The sequence below is a fragment of the Mastigoproctus giganteus genome, chromosome 6 (genome assembly GCF_048544385.1).
Source record: "Mastigoproctus giganteus isolate SK-2022 chromosome 6, ASM4854438v1, whole genome shotgun sequence".
In the NCBI taxonomy this organism is placed as follows: Eukaryota; Metazoa; Arthropoda; class Arachnida; order Uropygi; family Thelyphonidae; genus Mastigoproctus; species Mastigoproctus giganteus.
The window spans coordinates 162,101,878-162,123,348 of NC_143580.1; the positions used below are offsets into that span (position 1 = coordinate 162,101,878).

The 21,471-nt window shown below is 39.0% G+C and overlaps 1 protein-coding gene across 5 annotated transcripts in view; it reads right to left on the minus strand.

Moving 5' to 3' along the window:
- Positions 1-21,471, minus strand: part of LOC150084708 (golgin subfamily A member 5-like) — a 322,239-nt gene that overhangs the window by 258,698 nt on the left and 42,070 nt on the right. For all 5 annotated transcript variants that reach the window (XM_090375446.1, XM_090375444.1, XM_090375443.1 and 2 more), the window contains exon 3: positions 7,541-7,825. In XM_090375446.1, the coding sequence (XP_090231572.1) occupies positions 7,541-7,825 (285 nt within the window). The remainder of the gene's footprint in view (positions 1-7,540; positions 7,826-21,471) is intronic.

Sequence of the window (21,471 nt, forward strand, 5' to 3'; positions counted from 1 at the left end):
ATTAAAAGATACGTAAAAATACCAATTAAAAGATACGTAAAAATAATACAAATAATATAAGTAAAAACATAAAAAAGGCACCCGGGGTGGATGGGTCTATCCAGTTATATTCAAGGAAGCAGCAAAGGAAGTAAGCAAACCCTTGGCCACAATTATGAGAGCTTCTTTGGACTCAGGGGAAGTACCCATGGACTGGAGATGTGCAAATGTGACCCCAATTCACAAAGGAGGATCAAAGGGCGACACAAGTAATTATAGACCTGTTAGTTTAACTTCTGTTCCAGAAAAATTAATGGAGGCACTGGTTAAAGAAACACTGCAGGATCATCTAGACAAGACTTCAGCTATACAGGGTGATTCACTACCAGTGCGACAAACTTGCAGGAGGTGTAGGGGGCACAAAGACGAATCAGAATCACATAGTATTGCAGGGTCTGAAATGCCTTCGTCATGCAGTAGAGTATGTTGAACAGGAGGTCGCGTGAACAGCGATCCCGCTGGAAGTCAGCATTTGCAAACCGGTTACCGAGGCAGTAGGATGGACGAGTATTCAAACGTTGAACTGGCCAACATGCACCTCGCGTATGGAGCTGCGGACTGTAACGGGCACGCCGCTCTGCGCTTGTACCAAGAACGTTTCCCACACAGGCATGCTCCTCACAAACGATTTTCGCACGTGTGCACAGAAGGTTACATGAGACTGGTTGTTTCACGAGAGGTACCATGAATCGAGAGCGAACGACGAGGACGCCAGACAATGAGGAGAATGTCCTACGTCTTGCAGAAAGCAATCCGAATAAGAGTACTCGAGCGATAGGCCAACGATTGGGTATTTCCCAATCCACTGTATGGAGAATACTGTCAACAAACCAAATGAGTTCATACCATCTGCAACGCGTCCAATCATTGGAGCCTGTGGATTATCCACTCCGGAGGACTTTTGCTACTTGGTTTCTTCAACAGAAACGGTTCGCAAATGCTGACTTCCAGCGGGATCGCTGTTCATGCGACCTCCCGTTCAATGTCCAATAACGCATGACGAAGGCATTTCGGACCCTGCAATGCTATGTAATTCCGATTCGTCTTTGTGCCACCTACACCTAATGCAAGTTTATCACACTGGTAGTGAATCACCCTGTATAACTCGGACACAGCATGGTTTTGTTAAGGGAATCTTGCCTGACCAATTTGATTGGATACTATAATGTGGTTGCAAAGCAATTGAATGCAGAGAATAATTTTGATATCATACATTTGGATCTTAGAAAGGCTTTTGATGCTGTTGCACATGGAAGACTGCTGAACAAATTGGAGCAGTGTGACATTGGAGGCAAATTGCTACTATGGATAAGGGGATCGTTGAGTGGGAGAAGACAGAGTGGTAATCAATGGACACTGCTCATCGTGGACTAATGTTATTAGTGGAGTCCCTCAGGGTTCATGTTCGGTCCTATTGTTGTTTTCTGTATTTATAAATGATATTGATGATGGTATATTAAGCTTAATGTCCAAATTTTCAGACGATACAAAGTTGACAGGGTTGTTAAGGACACTACTGACGCTATGCTGCTGCAACAGGATCTGGAAAGGTTGAGCAGATGGGCTGAGAGGTGGCAAATGAAGTTTAACGTTGACAAATGTAAAGTACTACATATGGGAAACAGCAACCTCAGAGCAACGTATCAACTCTGTGGTACTACACTGACAGTGGTACAGAATGAAAAGGACCTGGGGGTAATCGTGCAGGCAGATATGAAGTTCTTTGAGCAATGCAGACGGGCTGAACAGTAGCTCATCATGTCTTGTCAATGATATACAGGAATCTTTGTAGCAGGGATAAGGAGGTGATTATTCCCTTGTATAAGGCAATGATCAGGCCACACCTTGAGTACTGTATACAGTACTCAAGGTGTGGCCTCAAGAAGGATGTAGAGCTGCTGGAATGAGTACAGAGAAGGGCAACAAGATTAGTGAATGGAACAAAGGGTTGCTCTTACGAAGAAAGGCTTAAGTTTTGCAAATTACACTGTCTGGAGACTAGGCACTGGCGAGGTGATCTGACAGAGGTATATAAAGCTTTGAATGGTTTGAGCATGCTCAATACCGATGGGATCCTTCCTTTTGCTGAGAATAATAAACTGAGAGTACATAAATTCAAATTGAGGAAAGACAGATGTAGGATTGATGTGCGGAAATTTGCCTTTAGTGAGTGGGTAGTTGGTTGGTGAAACAGACTTCCATCCCTTGTTGTGGAAGTTGATAGCCTAAATAAATTTAAGGCCGAGCTGAACAGGTATTTGGAACAAACTGAGGGGTGAAATGGGAGGTTTTTTTTTTTTGTTTTTTTTTTTTGGCTGATGCTGCATAAGCTTGCTTTCTTGCATCATATACCTCTACTAATGCTAATACAGTCTTTCTTGTATAGCATGATAGTTGTGTTCCTAGAAACTCTCGTGCAATGCAAAATCGTGCAATATAAACAACAGGCCCTATGGTAAAAATAGGGTTAGGTGCCAACCAACCACTCAAGACTGAACACACATCTGTAACCAAAACATTACCAAACACAATAAATAATCGTAATAAAATACTTACTTATTTTATTACGACTATTACGTAATAAAATATTGCTAATGCTTTTACTTCTATCGTAAGCAAACTTGTTTTTTGTTTGATTTTCTATCCAAACAGATGACAGCCATTCCAATTCTTCCGATTCTCTTCCAATCTTTTCCAATTCTTTGTCTTAATCTAATGGATTTTAATTACACTGATTTGTTCCTGCTATGAAAGTTTTCATTTTCTCTGCATTCTTTGTAATTCTCGGCGTTGCCTCATTTAGGCCTGTAGCACATGCAATATCATATGGTCTTTCATTTTGCTCAAAGTGTTTCACAATTTCATATTTTTTTCTCTATCGACAGAGGTGGACTGGCAATAAGCCTTATCAGGGAAACCCCGGTGGGCCCGGGGCTGGTGTGATTTTGGCCATAAACGCTAGTGTGAGGCCACTACAAATTTTCCCGGGTAAGAAATTTTGACCTAGTCCACTGTTTATCGATATTGCTTTTCTTTTTCTCTCTGAATCTGTAGTGTCTTCACCAGGATGCTTCCTTTTCACACCTTTTAAGTATTTTACTCATTTTTAGGGAATAAAGCACAATTACAAAATGAGGAGGCACACTTGATACACATAAACAAAGCTGTGCGCATGTAGCAGCTGAATAAACAACACTGTAAAGGCAGAGACAACTCTATTAACACCTCACTAGCGCACATTTTACTAAAGCACATTTCTGGGGATTACTACCATAAAACAATAAAAACAATTTCCAGTTGCGTTCCTGCTAGTGGAATCTGTTATAAACTGGTAGTAAACTCGATCTAATTGCATTTGCGATAATACCGATAGCTGGAATTTTACGTTATTATGGCGAAATGTGTTTCCCCTTCACTGATATAAAAAAGAAATACATTTTCAGAATCTTCGCTTCATTCCTATCGTGTTGCATTCAGTTGGGGTGATTCCGCGTCCTACTGCCATTTCTTGTAAACACAAAGGCGAATCGTGCATAAGCGAATTCGGTTCGTGTTATATACGATATCGTTCCCCTATTTATAAATCGTGTATGATCAAATTCGTGTAGTGTAAACACGTGTTATACAAGGACTGACTGTACTAAAATCAGAATATTCTAATTTTTATGTTCCAAACAAAATAAAAATAAATTTATTCACAGGTTAGCAAAATAAAAATAAATTTATACTTATGCATAGCTTAATTAATATACATATTAATTAAACATAACACTTTATAATTTGATTATAATTTAAAATAGTCATTTATTTTAGATTGCTTTAAGTTATCACTACAAAGTTTATTTATAGATTTTTTGATATTGTATAACAGTCTATATTCACGATCACTTGCTTGTTTGTTATTTGGTTTTTAGGAGCATTAGCAACTAAGGCCATATTGCTCCGGGATATACGGTGGTCATTCCATGACCTTTCCGCATTCTCCATATTTGGTGGTGACGGGCTCGAACCCCGGTCTAATCAAGAAGCGTGTGCTACGCACTGCTGCTCCTTCCCACCTGGCTACGGAGGCGCCTTACGATCACTTGCACCAGTTTCTTCCAACACTCCTCAGGACGGCTATAGCTTCACAAGTTTGCCATTTTGTAACTGGAATTCGTTCAGGTTCATCTTCATTTTCCTCCACCTCGGCAAAATTATCGGTAACAGACTGGACAATTTCTTCATCTGTTAAAGCTGTAATAACTTGTAGATCACCATCTGTGTCCACCCAATCATTAAACCCCTGTTCACCCATCTCTTTAGGCTTTTCAATGTGATCAGTATTGTGACTTAGTTGCCCATCATGAATAATTAATTCACATTTTTTGAAACAGTTCCTAAATGCAGGTTTCAGAAACTTCATTTCAGGCATTCATTGTCATATGAAGTGCATTTAGAATAGTTACCTGCTTTGCAATATCGGATGATGTTTCCAAACTTTCATCTATAGACAATGATTCTTCACCTCTTATCTGATCTATAAAAAGATCTTAAAGGTTTTTATTATTCCCTGGCCGAGAGGTTGAATCAGTGATGTAGTATTTGAAGGTAGAAAAACCTAATTCAAAGTGTTTGAAAGTCAACTTTGGATGAGCTGGGCAGTTGACCAAAACCAATGCAATTTTTTTGTTTTTCTTATCCAATTGCAAATCTCATTTACGAAGATAATCTTCAAATAAAGAAGCTGCCATCCAAGCATTGGTATTATTGGCATATTCGACAGGCAGCTGTTTTTACTCCTTTAAAACATCTAGGCAATTTACTCTTGCCAATAACTAACGGCTTCATCTTGATTGTTCCCATCATGTTGCATGTTAAAAGAACTGTAATCCTGTCCTTGATCTTCTTTCCTGCAGATGTAGAGGAATTTTTAAAAATCATGCAGTAGTCTGGAGTAGTCCTGTAGTACAACCCTGTTTCATCTGTATTAAAAATGTCTTCAGGATTATAAGTGCTTAACACAGTTTGCCAAGAGGTTTTCACCAGGTGTAAGCTGCAGAATTATCAGAATTCTGTTTTTTTCCGTGAAATTTTTTGCAAACAATATCATGCCTCTCCTTCCATCTTGTCAGCCATTCGTCCTTTGCCTTAAACTCTTTGTGTAGTTTTTCAGCAAAATAATCAGCTTTTTGAAGAAGAATGCTATGATTGATTGGCGCATTAAATGAGCTGGCCTGTTTGAACCAAACGAACAGAGCTTCATCTATTGTTTGGCATTTCCCTTCACGCTTCCTTTTTCTGGTTTCACTAATTACATTAGTGTTTAATATCAACGTGATTTTAACAATTTTGATAAAGATGACTGAAGCACAACTAATTTTAGTGCCGTTTCCCTTTGAGACATATTGCCTAAGTTTAACTTATCATATGTTTCTATAATTCATAACTTATCTTTTACACGCAAATTCACTCTTTCTGTTCACTAACATTTTTTTTTTTGGTAGTAAAATTTAAAACACAGTAATAAATACAAGCATCAATCAATAACAAAGCACAAGGCACACACAAATTGGAACTAACACAACACCTGCAAGTGATACGAAGCTTAGATATAGAAATGAAGAGCAGATTTCAGCGAAGGGGAAACACATTTCACCACAACAATGTGAAAACACAGAATTCCAGCTATCGGTAATATCACAAATGAATAAGATAGAGTTTACTACTCTTTATTACACTAACAGAAAAGCCCAATAAACCGGAAACTGTGAATTGTTTTTACTGTTTTATGATTGTGACCTCTATAAATGTGACCTCCAGAAATGTGCTTTAGAAAAATATCACAGGTGTTCAAAATTGATTCTTATAACCGAAAATGTGATTCTAGTAAAAGATGAAAGTATGGTGCATTTTATTGATTTGGATCAGTTCTTTGAAATTTGATTCTATTGAGCGGCTGATTCTAATAACCAGTGATCACTATAACCGGCGCTTACTGTATATATTTTTTTTCCTGTATAATACTGGCAAAGGTTCAAAATTCGTTTTGGAAGAAGACAGAGACCACATGTGATTCCCATTTGTTAACGCCGACATTAGTTGTAACGTTGCAGTGGATATTCTTCAGCAGTTTTTCAATTACTGTTTTCATCTTATTTAATAATAATAAGGTTCTTTATTAACTTAAATTATGTACATTCTTGATTCCATACAAAGATAACCCAGAATCTACCAATAAATTGTCTCTGCAAGTTTTTTTTTACTTGTATTTCTTTAACTAATGTACTTGTATTTTACTTGTATTTCTTTTTTAACTTGTATTTCTTTAACTAATGAAATAGTTACTAAAATAGAAGTAATATTTACAATAAATATAAGGTTCAGAACTGAGCTTTCTGATACTTCTCATCATTAGATAGTTCATCCAAGTTGGTAACATTTATTTTCCAATTTTGATACAGCACTTTTCCTTTATTTCTTTGTTGAAGTAGTCTTTTAATGACATATTATACAAGGGAGGTCTCCTTTCCACCTCACAAATAAGCTCCTCTGTGTCAAACATCGTTTTCCCCAAAGTATAATAAACAAACCAATTAAGGCCAAACCACTCCATGCACGGGGAGAATGTCTCCGCAGGCTATGCAAATACCAAGGCATTTGGATGCATTACAAGTACATACTTGTAATGCATCCTAAGGCATTGGCAGGCATTTTATACCAGCTTACGTTGTCCTATGCGGCGTTCAAAGTGCCAGTCTAGTTTGCATGCTTTTACCCTCTGCTTCCTGTAAAACTGGGCATTAGGATGAACCACCGACACCGTGCTTCAAGCGTTCATCTGGTATAGCCCTTACACTCCACAACCTGGTTGAAGCTGGCTATAGTGCATCATAACAAAGTATGTGAATCGACTACCTCAGCACAATCACACATTGCCCAAGAAATACTAAATATCTAATTTTCTTCCCGAACAATCTCTCTTAAAAAGAGACAAAGCAATTAAAATAACCAAACCCTCTTTTAACAACTATTGCACACAACAGGGAAAGTCCTAATAACAATGATGGTGCAATCAACTGTTAATTAGGGTCACCTGAGGTCAAATTTTAAGCACATATCATTAAATTCTGTATATTCACAACTGAAAATACTGACTGCATATTTAAAAAAACAACACAAACCTATATAAAATTTGGAAGAAAACTTATCAGAAAACATACATGCCAAATTATGAAAAAAAAAAACTTCTCACTAAATCAGAAAGGTTGGTAGGTTTGTATTACTGCTGCTTTTCTTTCATGTGACAGAAAAAAAATAAATAAATAAAAACTTTTTATATTCAGTCCATCCATTTTAAAAGAATCATTTAGAGGTTTTGAGCTGAACTTTCAATATTTTTGTAAGAAATGAAATAATTTTAATACTTTATAAAAAGACAAGTGCAGTAAGCCTCACAGGACAAAACAAAAATATTAAAAAAGAATATTAAAAAATAATAATAATAATATATCATTCTTACCTTCATTGTATTCATTTGCTTGTTCTGGTTGCATTATTACTTGCTCTGATAAATTCTGTTCTTTATGTAATATCATTTCTTTGATTGGGCCTGATCTTAAATCTTTATTTTCTTCATTTAGACAGGAAACTGGAGAAACATTTTCTCTATCTTGAGCATCATCTACCTTCTTAAAGTCAAATGGTACCACTTCCAAAGAGTTCAAGTCATCTGATAGTGAATGATTATGATACTTTGATTTCTTAACAACTTTATCTTTTTCTATGATATCAGATTTATTAACACCTAAAAAATATATTACCATGTGCTATCGTTATTTTTCATTCAAAGTAATTTAACACAGAAATGTTTTTTTAGCTCTACAACTGATAGGAATTAATTTTTTTATTAAGACAGCAATCAAACAAAGAGATAGATAACCAGTTCAGCAATTGAGTACATACATATACAGTATACACTTGATACATAAACACTTGATTTAATGGCTGTCAGAAATAATAGATACCATACAGGCCCTAAACATAATTCCCACAATCTGATAGTATGTACCATTATTTAAAATATTTTCATGATAAAGCAGAATGCCAGAGAGTAAGGCTTTTCCTCACCATTAACTTTCATAAGCTTGCTAAGAGGACCATACATCAGTAGGGTGTCATGCGAACATCCAGTGAACGTACATCAGAGCTCTCCAAACATCAAATAAACTTTACTGTATTGAACAACGCTGACAAAATTTAAAGCTTTTCTACTCCTCACAACTGATAACGTACTACAATATTTAATACAGTATTATAATATATAATGTTTTTATCTTACAGAACGGCATTTCTTCTTAGCATTCTGGCAAATTTGAAGAAATATATATAAATATTTCTTTCAAGTTTAATGAACAGTCATTAGCGAGATTTCGGCACCATCATTCTGGGACCTGTGTTCATGGAGAGTCCCTCAGCCTTCCCTCAGAGCGACTCCAACTCTATGCCCACATCTCAGCCGTCCGATAAGTTCCTGCCTTTTCAGCTACTTTCATGTGCCCAGGCCTTCAATGCTGACTTTAATAAATTCACTTCGGACAGGGAATACAGACCTCATTACTGCAATAAAGATTTCTTCTTTTTCCCTCAATACAGTCTGTTAAATCAAAGTTTTATTGTGTTTTGAGGATCATTTCAATGAACATTTCCATTAACACAAAAATTGTCTTGAACCTTTTAGTAAGTCTGCCATCTCTTGTCTGTTTCCAACTAATAACAGACAATTTTTAATAGATGGCAGCATTAAAATAATCGTTGAAACTCAGAAGAGGAGGAGATCATAATTCTTAACATCAGTTGTCTTGACCTGGGCCCAAAGTTGGAGACATTCTCTAGAATTTGGATCCAGAATGATCAATAAATAGATGTATAGGTTATCACTACAAAAAAAAAAAAAAAAAAAAAAAAGTTTTTTTATATAAATTTCATTACATTATGATTTCTTAACGAAAAGGTTAGTGCAATTGCATCATGTTTCTTCGTAAGCAAATTACCAAATTGGTAAAATGGCATTTTTATCATATCTTATATTATGAATACCTTCTATTTGCCTGATATTGCACTACCTCGAATAGGTAATGCTTCACCAACGGAGAAGACTACTGTTACTTAATCTCAGTGGATACCACCACCCAAATGGCCTTTACTGTGAAGGCCATTTGGGTGGTGGTGGTATCAGGAGGATTCCAGGTTGGATGAATAAGGAAGTTGCCAGATTACTTGGGCCGAAAAAGACAGCATGGAAAAGTTACAGAGCAATAAAAAAAAAAAAAAGCCTATAAAAGCTACAAACTGATCTCCAATAATGCCACATTAGCATTAGCATTAGTAGAGGCATTTGATGCAAGAAAGCAAGCTTATGCAGCATCAGCCAAAAAAAAAAAAAAAAAAAAAAAAAAACACTTCCACTTCACCCCTCTGTTCGTTCAAAATACCTGTCCAGCTGAGCCTTAAACTTATTTAGGCTATCAACTTCCACGACAAGGGATGGAAGTCTGTTCCATCAACCAACCACTCGCTGGCTAAAGGAAAATTTCGCACGTCTATCCTACATCTGTCTTTCCTCAATTTGAATTTATGCCCTCTCAGGTGATTATTCTAAGCGAGAGGAAGAATCCCATCAGCATTGAGCATGCTCAAACCATTCAAGGCTTTATACACCTCTATCAGATCACCTTGCTGGTGCCTAGTCTCCAGACACTGTAATTTGCAAAACTTAAGCCTTTCTTTGTAAGAGCACCCCATTGTTCCATTCACAATCTTGTTGCCCTTCTCTGTACTCGTTCCAGCAGCTCTACATCCTTCTTGAAATGAGGCCTCCAGACATGTATACAGTACTCTAGGTGTGGCCTGACCATTGCCTTATACAAGGGAATAATCACCTCCTTATCCCTGCTAGAAAAATTCCTATATATCACTGACAATACACCATGGGCTACTCTTGCAGCCCGTCTGCACTGCTCAGAGAACTTCATATCTGCCTGCACAACCACCTCCAGGTCCCTTTCAGTATCTACCACTGTCAGTGTAGTACCACAGAGTTGATACGTTGCTCCGGGGTTGCTGTTTCCCATGTGTAGTACTTTACATTTGTCAATGTTAAACTTCATTTGCCACCTCTCAGCCCATCTGCTCAACCTTTCCAGATCCTGTTGCAGCAGCATAGTGTCAGTAGTGTCCTTGACAACCCTGCCTACCTTTGTATCGTCTGCAAACTTCGACATTAAGCTTGATATACCCTCATCAATATCATTTATGAATACAGAAAACAATAATGGACCCAACACTGAGCCTTGAGGGACTCCACTAATAACATTAGTCCACGACGAGCAGTGTCCATTGATTACCACTCTCTGTCTTCTCCCCCTCAGCCACCCCTTTATCCACAGCAGCAATTTGCCTCCAATGCCACACTGCTCCAATTTGTGCAGCAGTCTTCCATGTGCAACAGTATCAAAAGCCTTTCTAAGATCCAAGTATATAATATCAAAGTTATTCCCTGCATCCAGTTCCTTTGTGACTGCATCATAGTATCCAATCAAATTGGTCAGGCAAGACTTTCCCTTAACAAACCCATGCTGTGTCTGAATTATTGCTGCAGTCCTGTCTAGATGATCCTGCAATGCATCTTTAACCAGCGACTCCATTATTTTACCCGGAACAGAAGTTAAACTAACAGGTCTATAATTACTTGTGTCAGCCTTTGATCCTCCTTTGTGAATTGGGGTGATATTTGCACATCTTCAGTCTGTGGGTACCTCCCCTGAGTCCAAGGAAGCTCTCATAATTATGGCTAAGGGTTTGCTTACTTCCTTTGCTGCCTCCTTTAATATAACTGGATAGATCCCATCCACCCCAGGTGCCTTTCTTGTGTTTATCTTCAACAATTTCTCCTCCACGTTACTCTCAGTTATTACAAAATTCTCTAGCTTACTGCTAGAGTTGAATACACCTCTGGCACAGAAAAGGTTACGCTGGCAAAGCCAGATTATAAGAAATCACTGGCAAAGAGAGTGAAGAGTGAGGATAAGGAATTCTTCGCTTATATAAATACAAAGAAGAGGACAAACCAGTTGGACCGGTATGTAATGGATGTGAGATAGTATTAGATACCCCAGCTGATGTAGCAAATGAATGCAACAGTTACTTTGCATCGATATTTATAGAAGAAAAACCTTTTACATCGATGAAAAATTATGAGAGTGATAGTTGAAAAATATGTAATTAATGATATTGAAATTTCACATGATAATTTAATGAAAAAACTTGAGCGTACAGGCTTAAAGCTTCTGGGATTGATGGCATATACCCTATAATTTTAAGGGAGGCAGGAAGTGAGTGCATTCATTGAAATACTGAGGGCTAATTATGAGAGCATCACTTGACTCAGGAGTGATTACTTTGGATTGGAAAAGCGCCAATGTATCTCCAATATATAAGGGTGATTCTAAGATTGAAGTGGGAAATTACCGGCCAGTCAGTCTAAGTTCAGTAGTAGGGAAAATCATAGAGGCAGGATCATTTAGATAGAAATGGAATTCTGAAAGATACACAGCATAGTTTTGTAAAGGGAAAATCATATTTAACTAATCTGGTTAGCTTTTTTTTTCAAGGCCAACGGAATCCCTCTGTTGGATTGGAAAATTGCCAATGTATCTCCAATACAAAAGAGCAGTTCTAAAAGTGTAGTGGGAAATTACCAACTGGTCAGTGTAACTTCAGTAATAGGGAAAATCATGGAGAATCAAATGTGGAATTCAAAATCTGAAGGATACTCAGCATGGTTTTGTAATGGGAAAATCATGTTTAACAAATCTGGTTGGCTATTTTGACAGAGTCACTTGTGAGCTGGATTTAGGGAATAATTTCGACATTGTTCATTTCAATTTCAGCAAAGCATTTGACTCAATACCACATGAGCAGTTACTTTATATGCTGGAACAAGTTGGAATCACAGGGAAAATCCTTAGATGTATAGCGGGATGGCAGAAGGTTGTGATAAATGGTTATTCCCCAGATTGGGTTGATGTAAGTGTGACTCCCCAAGGATCAGTATTAGGACCACTGTTGTTTTTGATTTTCATAAATACATTGATGAAGGTATAGAGGGCATGATGGTCTAAATTTGCAGATGATGTAAAGATTAGAAGAGTAGTTGATGACCACCGCCAAGCAGAGCTTCTTCAGAGTGACCTAGACAGACTTCAGGAATGGCCAGAAAAATGGCAGCTATGCTTTAATCCAGCAAAGTGCAAGGTCTTACACCTGGGAGACAGTAATCCAAAAATAACTTATACACTTGGTGGAATTGAATTAAAGTCAGTAATGGAAGAAAGGGACTTCAGAGTTACAATACGGTCAGACATGAAGTTCTACAAGCATTGTAGACAGGTTTTTTTTTTTTTTTTATGAAAACCCCAAACACGAAAGATATAAAAACATATAGTACTTAGTACCGTGCATGGGTTGAAGGAGAAGTATGGGGGGAGGGGAATGCCGGAAATTTTGCTCTAGAGACTAAACATGGGTTTCACCACTTCAAGCCTCCAATAAGCAAAGTGGTGCAAGGAAGACCCATGGTGTCCTACTGATGATATATCGAACATTTGCTAGTAGAGGTAAGGACTTCATAATCCCATTATATAAGGCTATTGTTAGAGCACACTTGGAATACACTGTTCAAGTGTGGAGACTGCACTTAAAAAAAAAAAGACATTGAACTTCTTGAAAGGGTCCAGAGATGGGCAACTCGCTTGGTGAGATCGGCAAAAGGACGTCCTTACAAGGAAAGACTTCAAATATGTGGGTTGTACTGCTTTGAAACTAGGCACCTTAGAGGCAACTTGATTGAGGGTGTTAAGGCTATAAAAGGCAATAGTAAAATGAATGAGGATGAAATTTTCAGGATTATAAATGATTCTAGAACTAGGGGCCATAAATTCAAGTTACAGGGAAATTTGTTTAGACTGGACTGCAGGAAGTTTTATTTTAGCCAGCAAGTTATAAATTACTGGAATACTTTGGGTGGAATACAGCCAAAAATTACATACATATGTGGTAGAGGCTGACAGTTTGGGGAAATTCAAAGGTCAGCTGGATAGTTACCAATGGGAGGAGGGAAATGCGTAGGTTGTCTATTTCCTTTTCTCTTATTATTTTTTATTTTTATTTATTTATCTATTTTGGCTGGTGCAGCATAAGTCTTAGGCTTCCTTGCACCATATAGCCATTACTAATACTAGAAATTGAATTGATATTTTCTTCAGGGCTAAGCTCCACAGATTGGGATTAACTGATGACCCACTCTGCTCATGTGGATCCCCTAAAGACTGGCCACACCTGTTATATGACTGTCCATGTTATGACAAACATCAATATGTTCAATTACAAAACTCAGTCAGCTACCAAAAAACTACAAACACCTCTACATCATCAAACAAGAATACTACAAAGCCTTTACCAAGTTCTAGCAAGCAGTCTTTGAAGGCAAGGAGAGCTTTACTTAGGCAAACTCTAAAAAACCCTTCCAATGAATGCAACATAATCCACCTTCAAACAGTTCTACTGACACTTAACATAATACTTTTGAAACTACCAAAATGATTCTTGGGGCCCTGTCCACATCAAAGCTGCTTCCTTCCCCATTTCATGCTGAACAGGTGCTGTATGAATGTGTGATTGAAAACACATCCCGTATGCGTGTTTTGTTAGTATGTGAAACTGCATGTGTGAACCAGGTGGAGTATAAATGTCCATGTCTGTGGGTGAATGTAACTATTTTATTCCATATCTGGGCATGAATGCAACTTTGCCAATGTGGTGTATACATGAGCTTGTACACATGTTGTAAGTTTTGCATAATCCCGGGGGCTCACATCTGGTGAGTCTGGGCTTGGCAAACCCAGGGTGCTGAGCTGGATATCATCATTCTTCTCTTTCTTGGTGATTCCTTTATACTTTTTTTCTCTCTCTCTCTCTCTCTCTCTCTCTCTCAGGGGGTAACTCGGGGAATTTTTTTTTTTTTTTTTTTTTTGACTGGTGCAGCATAAGCCTCAGGCTTCCTTGTGCCATATGGCTAATAATAATAATGTATGCCAGTGTTGGAAAGGACGGGCATATTGAACTAACAATTACATGAGTATAAGTTTCCTGGGTAAACATAACCTCCACAAAAAAAAAAAAAAAAATTGTGCTGTACTAAGTAAATAATGTGTTCACATAAATAAAAGAGAGTGAGTGACAATCTCCCTCTGTTATTAAGAAAGTGTACTCTAAATATAGTTTACACGTGTGTGTGTGTGTGTGTGTGTGTGTGTGTGTGTGTGTGTGTGTGTGTGTGTGTGTGTGTGTGTGTGTGTGTGTGTGTGTGTGTGTGTGTGTTTTGAATGGAAAATAATGGAAAAAAGAAGATAGAAAATGGGAAAGTAGTCTGATGCAGTCAAAGGCGGCAAATGCTAAACCTAAGAGCATGGACAATAAAGCAATAAGAAAATTAGGGGTTGAAGGCGATAGCGAGTGAAAATAACTAATAGATAAATAATAAAATATGCATAATAAGAAATAAATAATTAAAAAATACATAAAATAATTACGAAATTGACAAAATAAGGATGATGCCACACAAGTTACAAAAAAGACCTCTCATCAGATGTCAGGCCAGGATTCTAATTCATCCTATTGGATGAATCAGAATGGCCATATAAACACTCTGGATAATCAAGATGACCCACTTTTGCTGAACATCTGAGAGACACTTATAATTTCGATACTCCTATATGGTAGTAGCAGTGGCATGTGATGCAAGAAATTAAGTGTATGAGCTTATGCAGCATCAGCCAAAAAAAAAAAAAAAAACACACACCATTCCCCCAAATGCCTGTCCAGTTCCTCCTTAAATTTATTTAACCTATCAACTTCCACAACGACAGATGGAAGTTTGTTCCAGCAATTAATCACCCGCTGGCTAAAGGCAAATTTCCGCACATCTATTCTACATCTGTCTTTTCTTAATTTGAATTTATGCCCCCTTAGGTTCGTAATCTGAACAAGTGGAAGAATCCCATCAGAATTCAGCATGCTCAACCCATTCAAGGCTTTATTACACCTCAATCAGATCACCACACAGGTGCCTAGTCACCAGCCACTACAATTTGCAGAACTTAAGCCTCTCTTGGGAAGAGGATCCTTTCATTCCCCTCACCAATCTTGTTGCCCTTCTCTGTACACGCTCAAGCAAATCTACATCCTTCCTAAAATGAGGCCTCCAGACCTGTATGCAGTACTCAAGGCGTGGCCTGACCATTGCCTTATACAGAGGGACAATCACCTCCTTTTCCCTGCTAGCAAAATTCCTGTATATCATTGACAACACCCCATGACCTGCCCTAGCAGCCTGTCTACATTGCTCAGAAAACTTCATATCTGACTGCACAATTACTCCCAGGTCTTTTTCATTTTCTACCACCTTAAGTGTAGTACCACACAGTTGGTACGTTTCTCTGGGGTTACTTCTACCCATATGCAGAACTTTGCATTTGTCAAGGTTAAACTTCAGTCCACTTTTTAGCCTATCTGCCCAAATTTTCTAGATCCTGTTGCAGTAGCACGCTGCCATTACTGTTATTAATGGCAGTGTGCTATATTCCTATGTTCATATTGCCTTAGTTGCCAGGGTTTCTTGCAAGGACTGGCACCTTGGCATACACTATCTCTTCTACAGGTCCATCTTTACGCCCCTCATTACCCCCACATATGCAACAGGGGTGTGGTACTGAAAGGCTACCACTTTGTTAATAAAAGAATTATAGACTCCATTCAACAGATGATCCTGCTGACCATTACCCGTGCTTACCACATGGTGAGTGCCCACGCCCTCCATGTCCTTGCTGGCATTCCCACTCTGGACCTGGAGATGGTGCACTGTGGGCTCTTGTACCATCTTGCAAAAGGTTCATTACAAACATGCCTCGGAATCATCACTGACCCCGCCAATAAATAGAAAGCGGAAAAGAAAGGGCTGGCTACTCACCTGCTGCAAGTATGGCAGCATTACCCGTAAGTTTATCCCTAACATTGGCCGAGTTTTTCCCAGGTCCCTTTTCTAGTATTAGCCGGCCTCCAACCTACTTATCTCTTCTTCACTGGCCACAGCACTATTACAGCCAAATTATCCCTGCTGCAAACTGAGGAGGACCCGACCTGTGCCTGTGGTGGACTTAAGAGCTGGCAGCACCTAATATACAACTGCCGGCTCTATGAGGATCTCCGCAACATCCTGAACACCAAAATAACATACTTACCTAGAGGACATGAACATCTTCTGCTCGACACCAAGGAAGAATACCTGGCCTTCACACGCTTTGTGCAAGACCTTTTAGCAAGGCGCAGGACCCACATTGCCCAGCAACAACAGTGACTCCTGCACCTTAACCAAAATCTACAATAACTGGATGAGGTAGGACAGGACAAGCAAAACCAAAGGAATTTGGCTTATTCAATCTCCCAACAACAATAACGGGCCAAAGCATCTAAACAAAAATCAACAATAACTGGAAGAAGCAGCACAGGACCTATAAAATCATAGGAATAAGATTTACTCTACCTCCTGAAAAATCACCTCCAACTATTCAAACTCCAGAAGAGGATTCAACCACCTGGATAGACCTAAACCCTCTTGCTTGGTCCTCACCGGACTGGACTCCTAAGACCACATGACAGTGTGCCTGCCAGCAATCAACTGGACTCCCTTGCCCAGTTACTTTAAACCCACTTTCCTCCCGCCTTTTCCCTGATGGAGACGACTCCATCATTCTTAGGAACGCCTTCACTATCATCCCTACACTTCTATCTTTCCCCCACTTTCTTCACTCTAAACCCCCTTTCCTTTTTTTTATATAGGTCTTTACAGCTAAAAGCTCAGGAAATTAGGCGGCAGGACCTACCAGAGATTTGGGACTGCCTGGCCACCTCCCAGAGGTTAGTAGCGGGCAACATGACCCATGACGAAAAGCCAGATATACAATACAACCCAACACTTCACAAAACAATGCACAATTTACACCTCAGGCTTTTACAGAGTACTTTATCGCCACATATTGTGTGGCGATAAAGTATACTACTCATTTCTGGCCCTTCTACAGTGGTACTGTTCTTCACAGAAATATGAGGCGGAGACGAACTGACGTTAGAGGTGCCACCTATTACAAAAACGCATATCCACATGTATCCACTGAGGGTAACCACCCAAGTGTGAACCAACGTAAGCAGGAGTCAGGGTGTGGAACCCACACCACATGGAGGAATGCCACCCCTCTGTGTTACCAGGCAATACTAGGTGGTTTGTTTGTTATTTGGTTTTTAGGAGCATTAGCAACTAAGGCCATATTGCTCCGGGGATATGCGGTGGTCATTCCCTGACCTTTCTGCATCCTCCGTATTTGGTGGTCACGGGCTCAAACCCCGGTCTAATCAAGAAGAGTTGAAGGCTTGAAGTGGTGGAATCCATGTTTAGTCTCAAGAGCTAAGTTCTGGTCAACCCTTCACCATCTCTTCGATCATACAGTATGACTGATGAGTTTTGAGGTTATGATAGACATCATGGTGAGATCTAATCTTCCTTACATTTCGAGGGTACAGCTCTAAAACAGTGTTCGCAGGCTGGCCGCTAGTTAGTACACCGAGCTGAACCTATTGGTAACTGTTTAGGAGGCTTCTGGATCAGCTAGTGTATAATCTTGCTACCTCTACTCTGCCAGATAGTGACTGGAGGGAGTCCGAGTAGTGTGTATGCGGGAGGCATTATCGAGACCACATTATGTCAAGCATTTGGGTATATTCTTACCATGTGTATGCCACATCCAAAAATTTCATTACTTCAAACAGCATGTCCCCCCGCCTCTTTTTCTTATTATTGAATACACCATGAATTGTCAAACTAATAGAGTAAGCTTATCTGATAAAAGATCTAAACCTCCCAAACACTTCCTAGTTCATTTCACAAATATAGGTGGTCTCAATCCTAATCTCAACGATGTACATTTCCACCTGCAGTCTGCCAAACCCCATGTACTTTTTCTGAAAGAATCTCAGTTATCAGTTGATTCAACTACTGCTCATTTCAGTTGCCCAAATTATTCGCTGTATGATTCCTTTCGCCTCAAAGGTGGTACTTGTGCATATCCGTTCCAATATTCCATGTCAGAGACTTGGTAATTTGGAATCTCCTCTTTTCGATCTTCTCTGGCTTAAAATCTCTCTACCTCATTCTGTCAAATACATCTGTCTCTACCGTTCTCCGAACTCCACTAATCACTTGGAGCTCTTTGACTTCCTCTCTTTGCAACTGGACTTTCTCCAGTCCAACTTTCCTAACAGTGAGGTAATTTTCCTTGGTGATTACAGTGTTCACAACTCCAGCTGACTTCCATTTTCTAGTCACACCGACCCAGCTGGTTGAGATGCTGAGGCTTTTGCAATTAATAATGACCTTGCACAGATTGTTCATTTACCTACAAGAATACTGGACAACCCTAACCATAGAGCCAACACGCTTGATCTTTTTCTCAAACAACCCTTCTAAGTACACGGTTGAAGTGAGTGGTTCTTTAGGAACCTCAGATCACAACTTGGTGATTGCCTCTTCTCCAATGGAACCTTTATCTCATGACTATTCACAACCTCGTGTTGTTTGCCATTACAAGAATGCAAAATGGGATGACCTGCGGGTTTTCTTTTTTTCTTTTCCTTGGTCGGACTACTGTTTCAAAACTTCAGATGTCAATGTTTGCTCAGATCATGTTAGTGAAATTATTCTTGTAGGAATGGAATCCTTTATCCCACACTCCACTTTAAAATCTCGTCTTTTATCTAAACCTTGGCTTTCCAATAAATGTGCTAAGGCCATTCAGGAGAAGAATGTTGCATATCGTAATTGGCTTGTTTCCAATTCTTCAGTGTCATTTTCTGCCTACACCAAACAACACCTCGCAACAATTGTAAAGCAGTTATTAATCAGTCCAAACTACAGTTTGAACAGGCTGAGTAGAAAACTTGCTTCTTACCCTAATGGTAGCCGAGCATTCTGGTCTCTTGCCAAAGCTATTGGCCGCAACTTTTGCCCATCTCTGCTCCCAACCCTCTCAAAACCAGATGGTTCTGTTGTCACTTCGGCCAAGGAAAAAGCTGACCTGCTAGCATCCCATTTTTCTTCCAACTCATGTATTAATGATCTTGGTAAAACATCTCCTACCATTCCCAACATGCTTCATTCAATGCCTCCTGTGGTCTTGGCCACTATAGAGCAGGGGTGGCCAACAAGTCGATTGTGGACTTAATTTCGGTTGATCACAACGAATTTTAAATATACAGTCATTGCTCGATTTGTGCACCTTGTGCAATGAAATTTTTGAGATGGTAGATTGCGGCACATTTTGAAGGAAAAAAGTAAATCGCATCACAAATTAAGTTGCCCACTCCTGCTATAGAGCATCAAGTGCTCTTGTAAAGTCCACGGATATGGCCAACATGTATTTCTGCTGGGCAGAATGTGCAGTATTGGTAAGGCATCTTATTGTACCTTCGGTGCAAGAACCTGCTTTAAAACCAAATTGCCTGTGAGATACTTGACCATAGAGGTTCACAAATCTAGCTAGTAAGAATCTCTCTAATAATTTTCCCATAACAGGGAGGAGAGCAATGAGCCTATAAGACCGTGCTGGAGATTTATCAGGACTCTTTGAAATCAATTTCAGACTAGCAAGCTTCCAAGTGCTTGGAAACTGTCCCATGCTTAAACATTTATTCATAAGAGTGAGTATGTGATTAGAGAACTGTGTGACAATTTTTTCAGCATACACACACACACACCTCTATGAAGTCACGCCCTAGACATTTATTATCTGTAATCCTCTTCAAAGCCATTTGCAATTTATCCCGAGTGAAGGGTGGTTCAATCTGATCTGTGCTATATAAAGCTCTTTCTGTCAGGATCTGTTGCTGGGAATAGTGCATCTAAGATATTTTTTATAGATGCATCCGAGGTTTGAGTACCATCAGGCATAATGTCAGTGTGAATAATAACCCTCTAGAAAGTTTACTTGTCACAATTCTATAGACAACACCCTGTGGATCTGCATTCCCTGCAGTAGATACCAAGTTCCTCCATGAGACAGCTTTCTTTTCTCTGATTTTCTTGGTATATTCAATTCTAAGTGCCTGTCTGAATCATAAGCCTCTCTGAGGGCATCTACTTCTGCCCGGGGCCAGGAAGCATGAGTGCATTGAAAGGCTTTTCAGGATTGGTCGACCCTTTTCCTTAGTTCTTGAACTTCCTGGCACCACCAAGTCACATCATTTTTCATTAGTTTCCTCCTATTCATGGCCACATTACATGCATTTAGGGTAGATGTTGTTGTATTTTCGATGTGCTCATCCGAGTTTAAATGATTCTGATTACCTGGAGTTATACCCTGGAAGACTGTCTCTAAACCTCAACAAGTAGATCCCATTTAGCCTTTTTTTGTCACATATCTTTCTATGTCTGTATAGAAGGGGGGGATGAAACCACTTGGAAAAAACACCAAGGAAAAAGAAATACCCACGGTCCATGCCTCGTTTACCTGCCACTTGGCAAATTTAGGGGCAACCGAACATGTGCCCAATGTAATATCAATAGTGCTTTCCTCATAGTTGAACTACAGGTGGGTAAATGTTTAGGCTGATTCAGCCTAGTCACAAAGGAGGTTTAGGCAAGCTGCATATTACAAGAAGTCTGTAGCAAAAAATACAAAGAACAGCAGCAAAGACTTCTATGCTTATATTATAAGTAAAAGTTCTTTTACTTTTAATATAAGCATAGAAGGGGGTTGAATCACATTGGGCCACTTGATGTCAACGTTTTAATTGTTAACATCAATACTAACTTGCATTATTTTGCATCTACATTCATACACAAAGAATTCTTTATCAAAGTGAATGCCAGAAGTAAAATTCTAATTGGGAGCTAAATGATTTTGTGATACCTAAAAGGAAAGTGGAAGAAAAATTATTGTAGCTAAACATAAAACAGGTGGCTGGGATCTATCCATCTATAGTAAGCAAACACATCCATAATTATGAGCATCCTTGGATTTAGGGGAAATCCCTATGGACTGGAAACCTATTAGTTTAATGTCTCTTCCACAGTTGAAGAAGAGACTAGTAGGTTAATTAAAGACTAGCAGAAGACATGCCTACATGACTAGGCATGTCTTCTAGACAGACATGCCTACTGTAATTGCATGTCTGTCTAGAAGAGGATCATCTAGAAGAGGACATGCAATTACAGTAGGCCCTCATTATAACGTGGTTTGCTTTACGCCAATCCGCTATAATGCTGTTCTTATATTATAACCCATA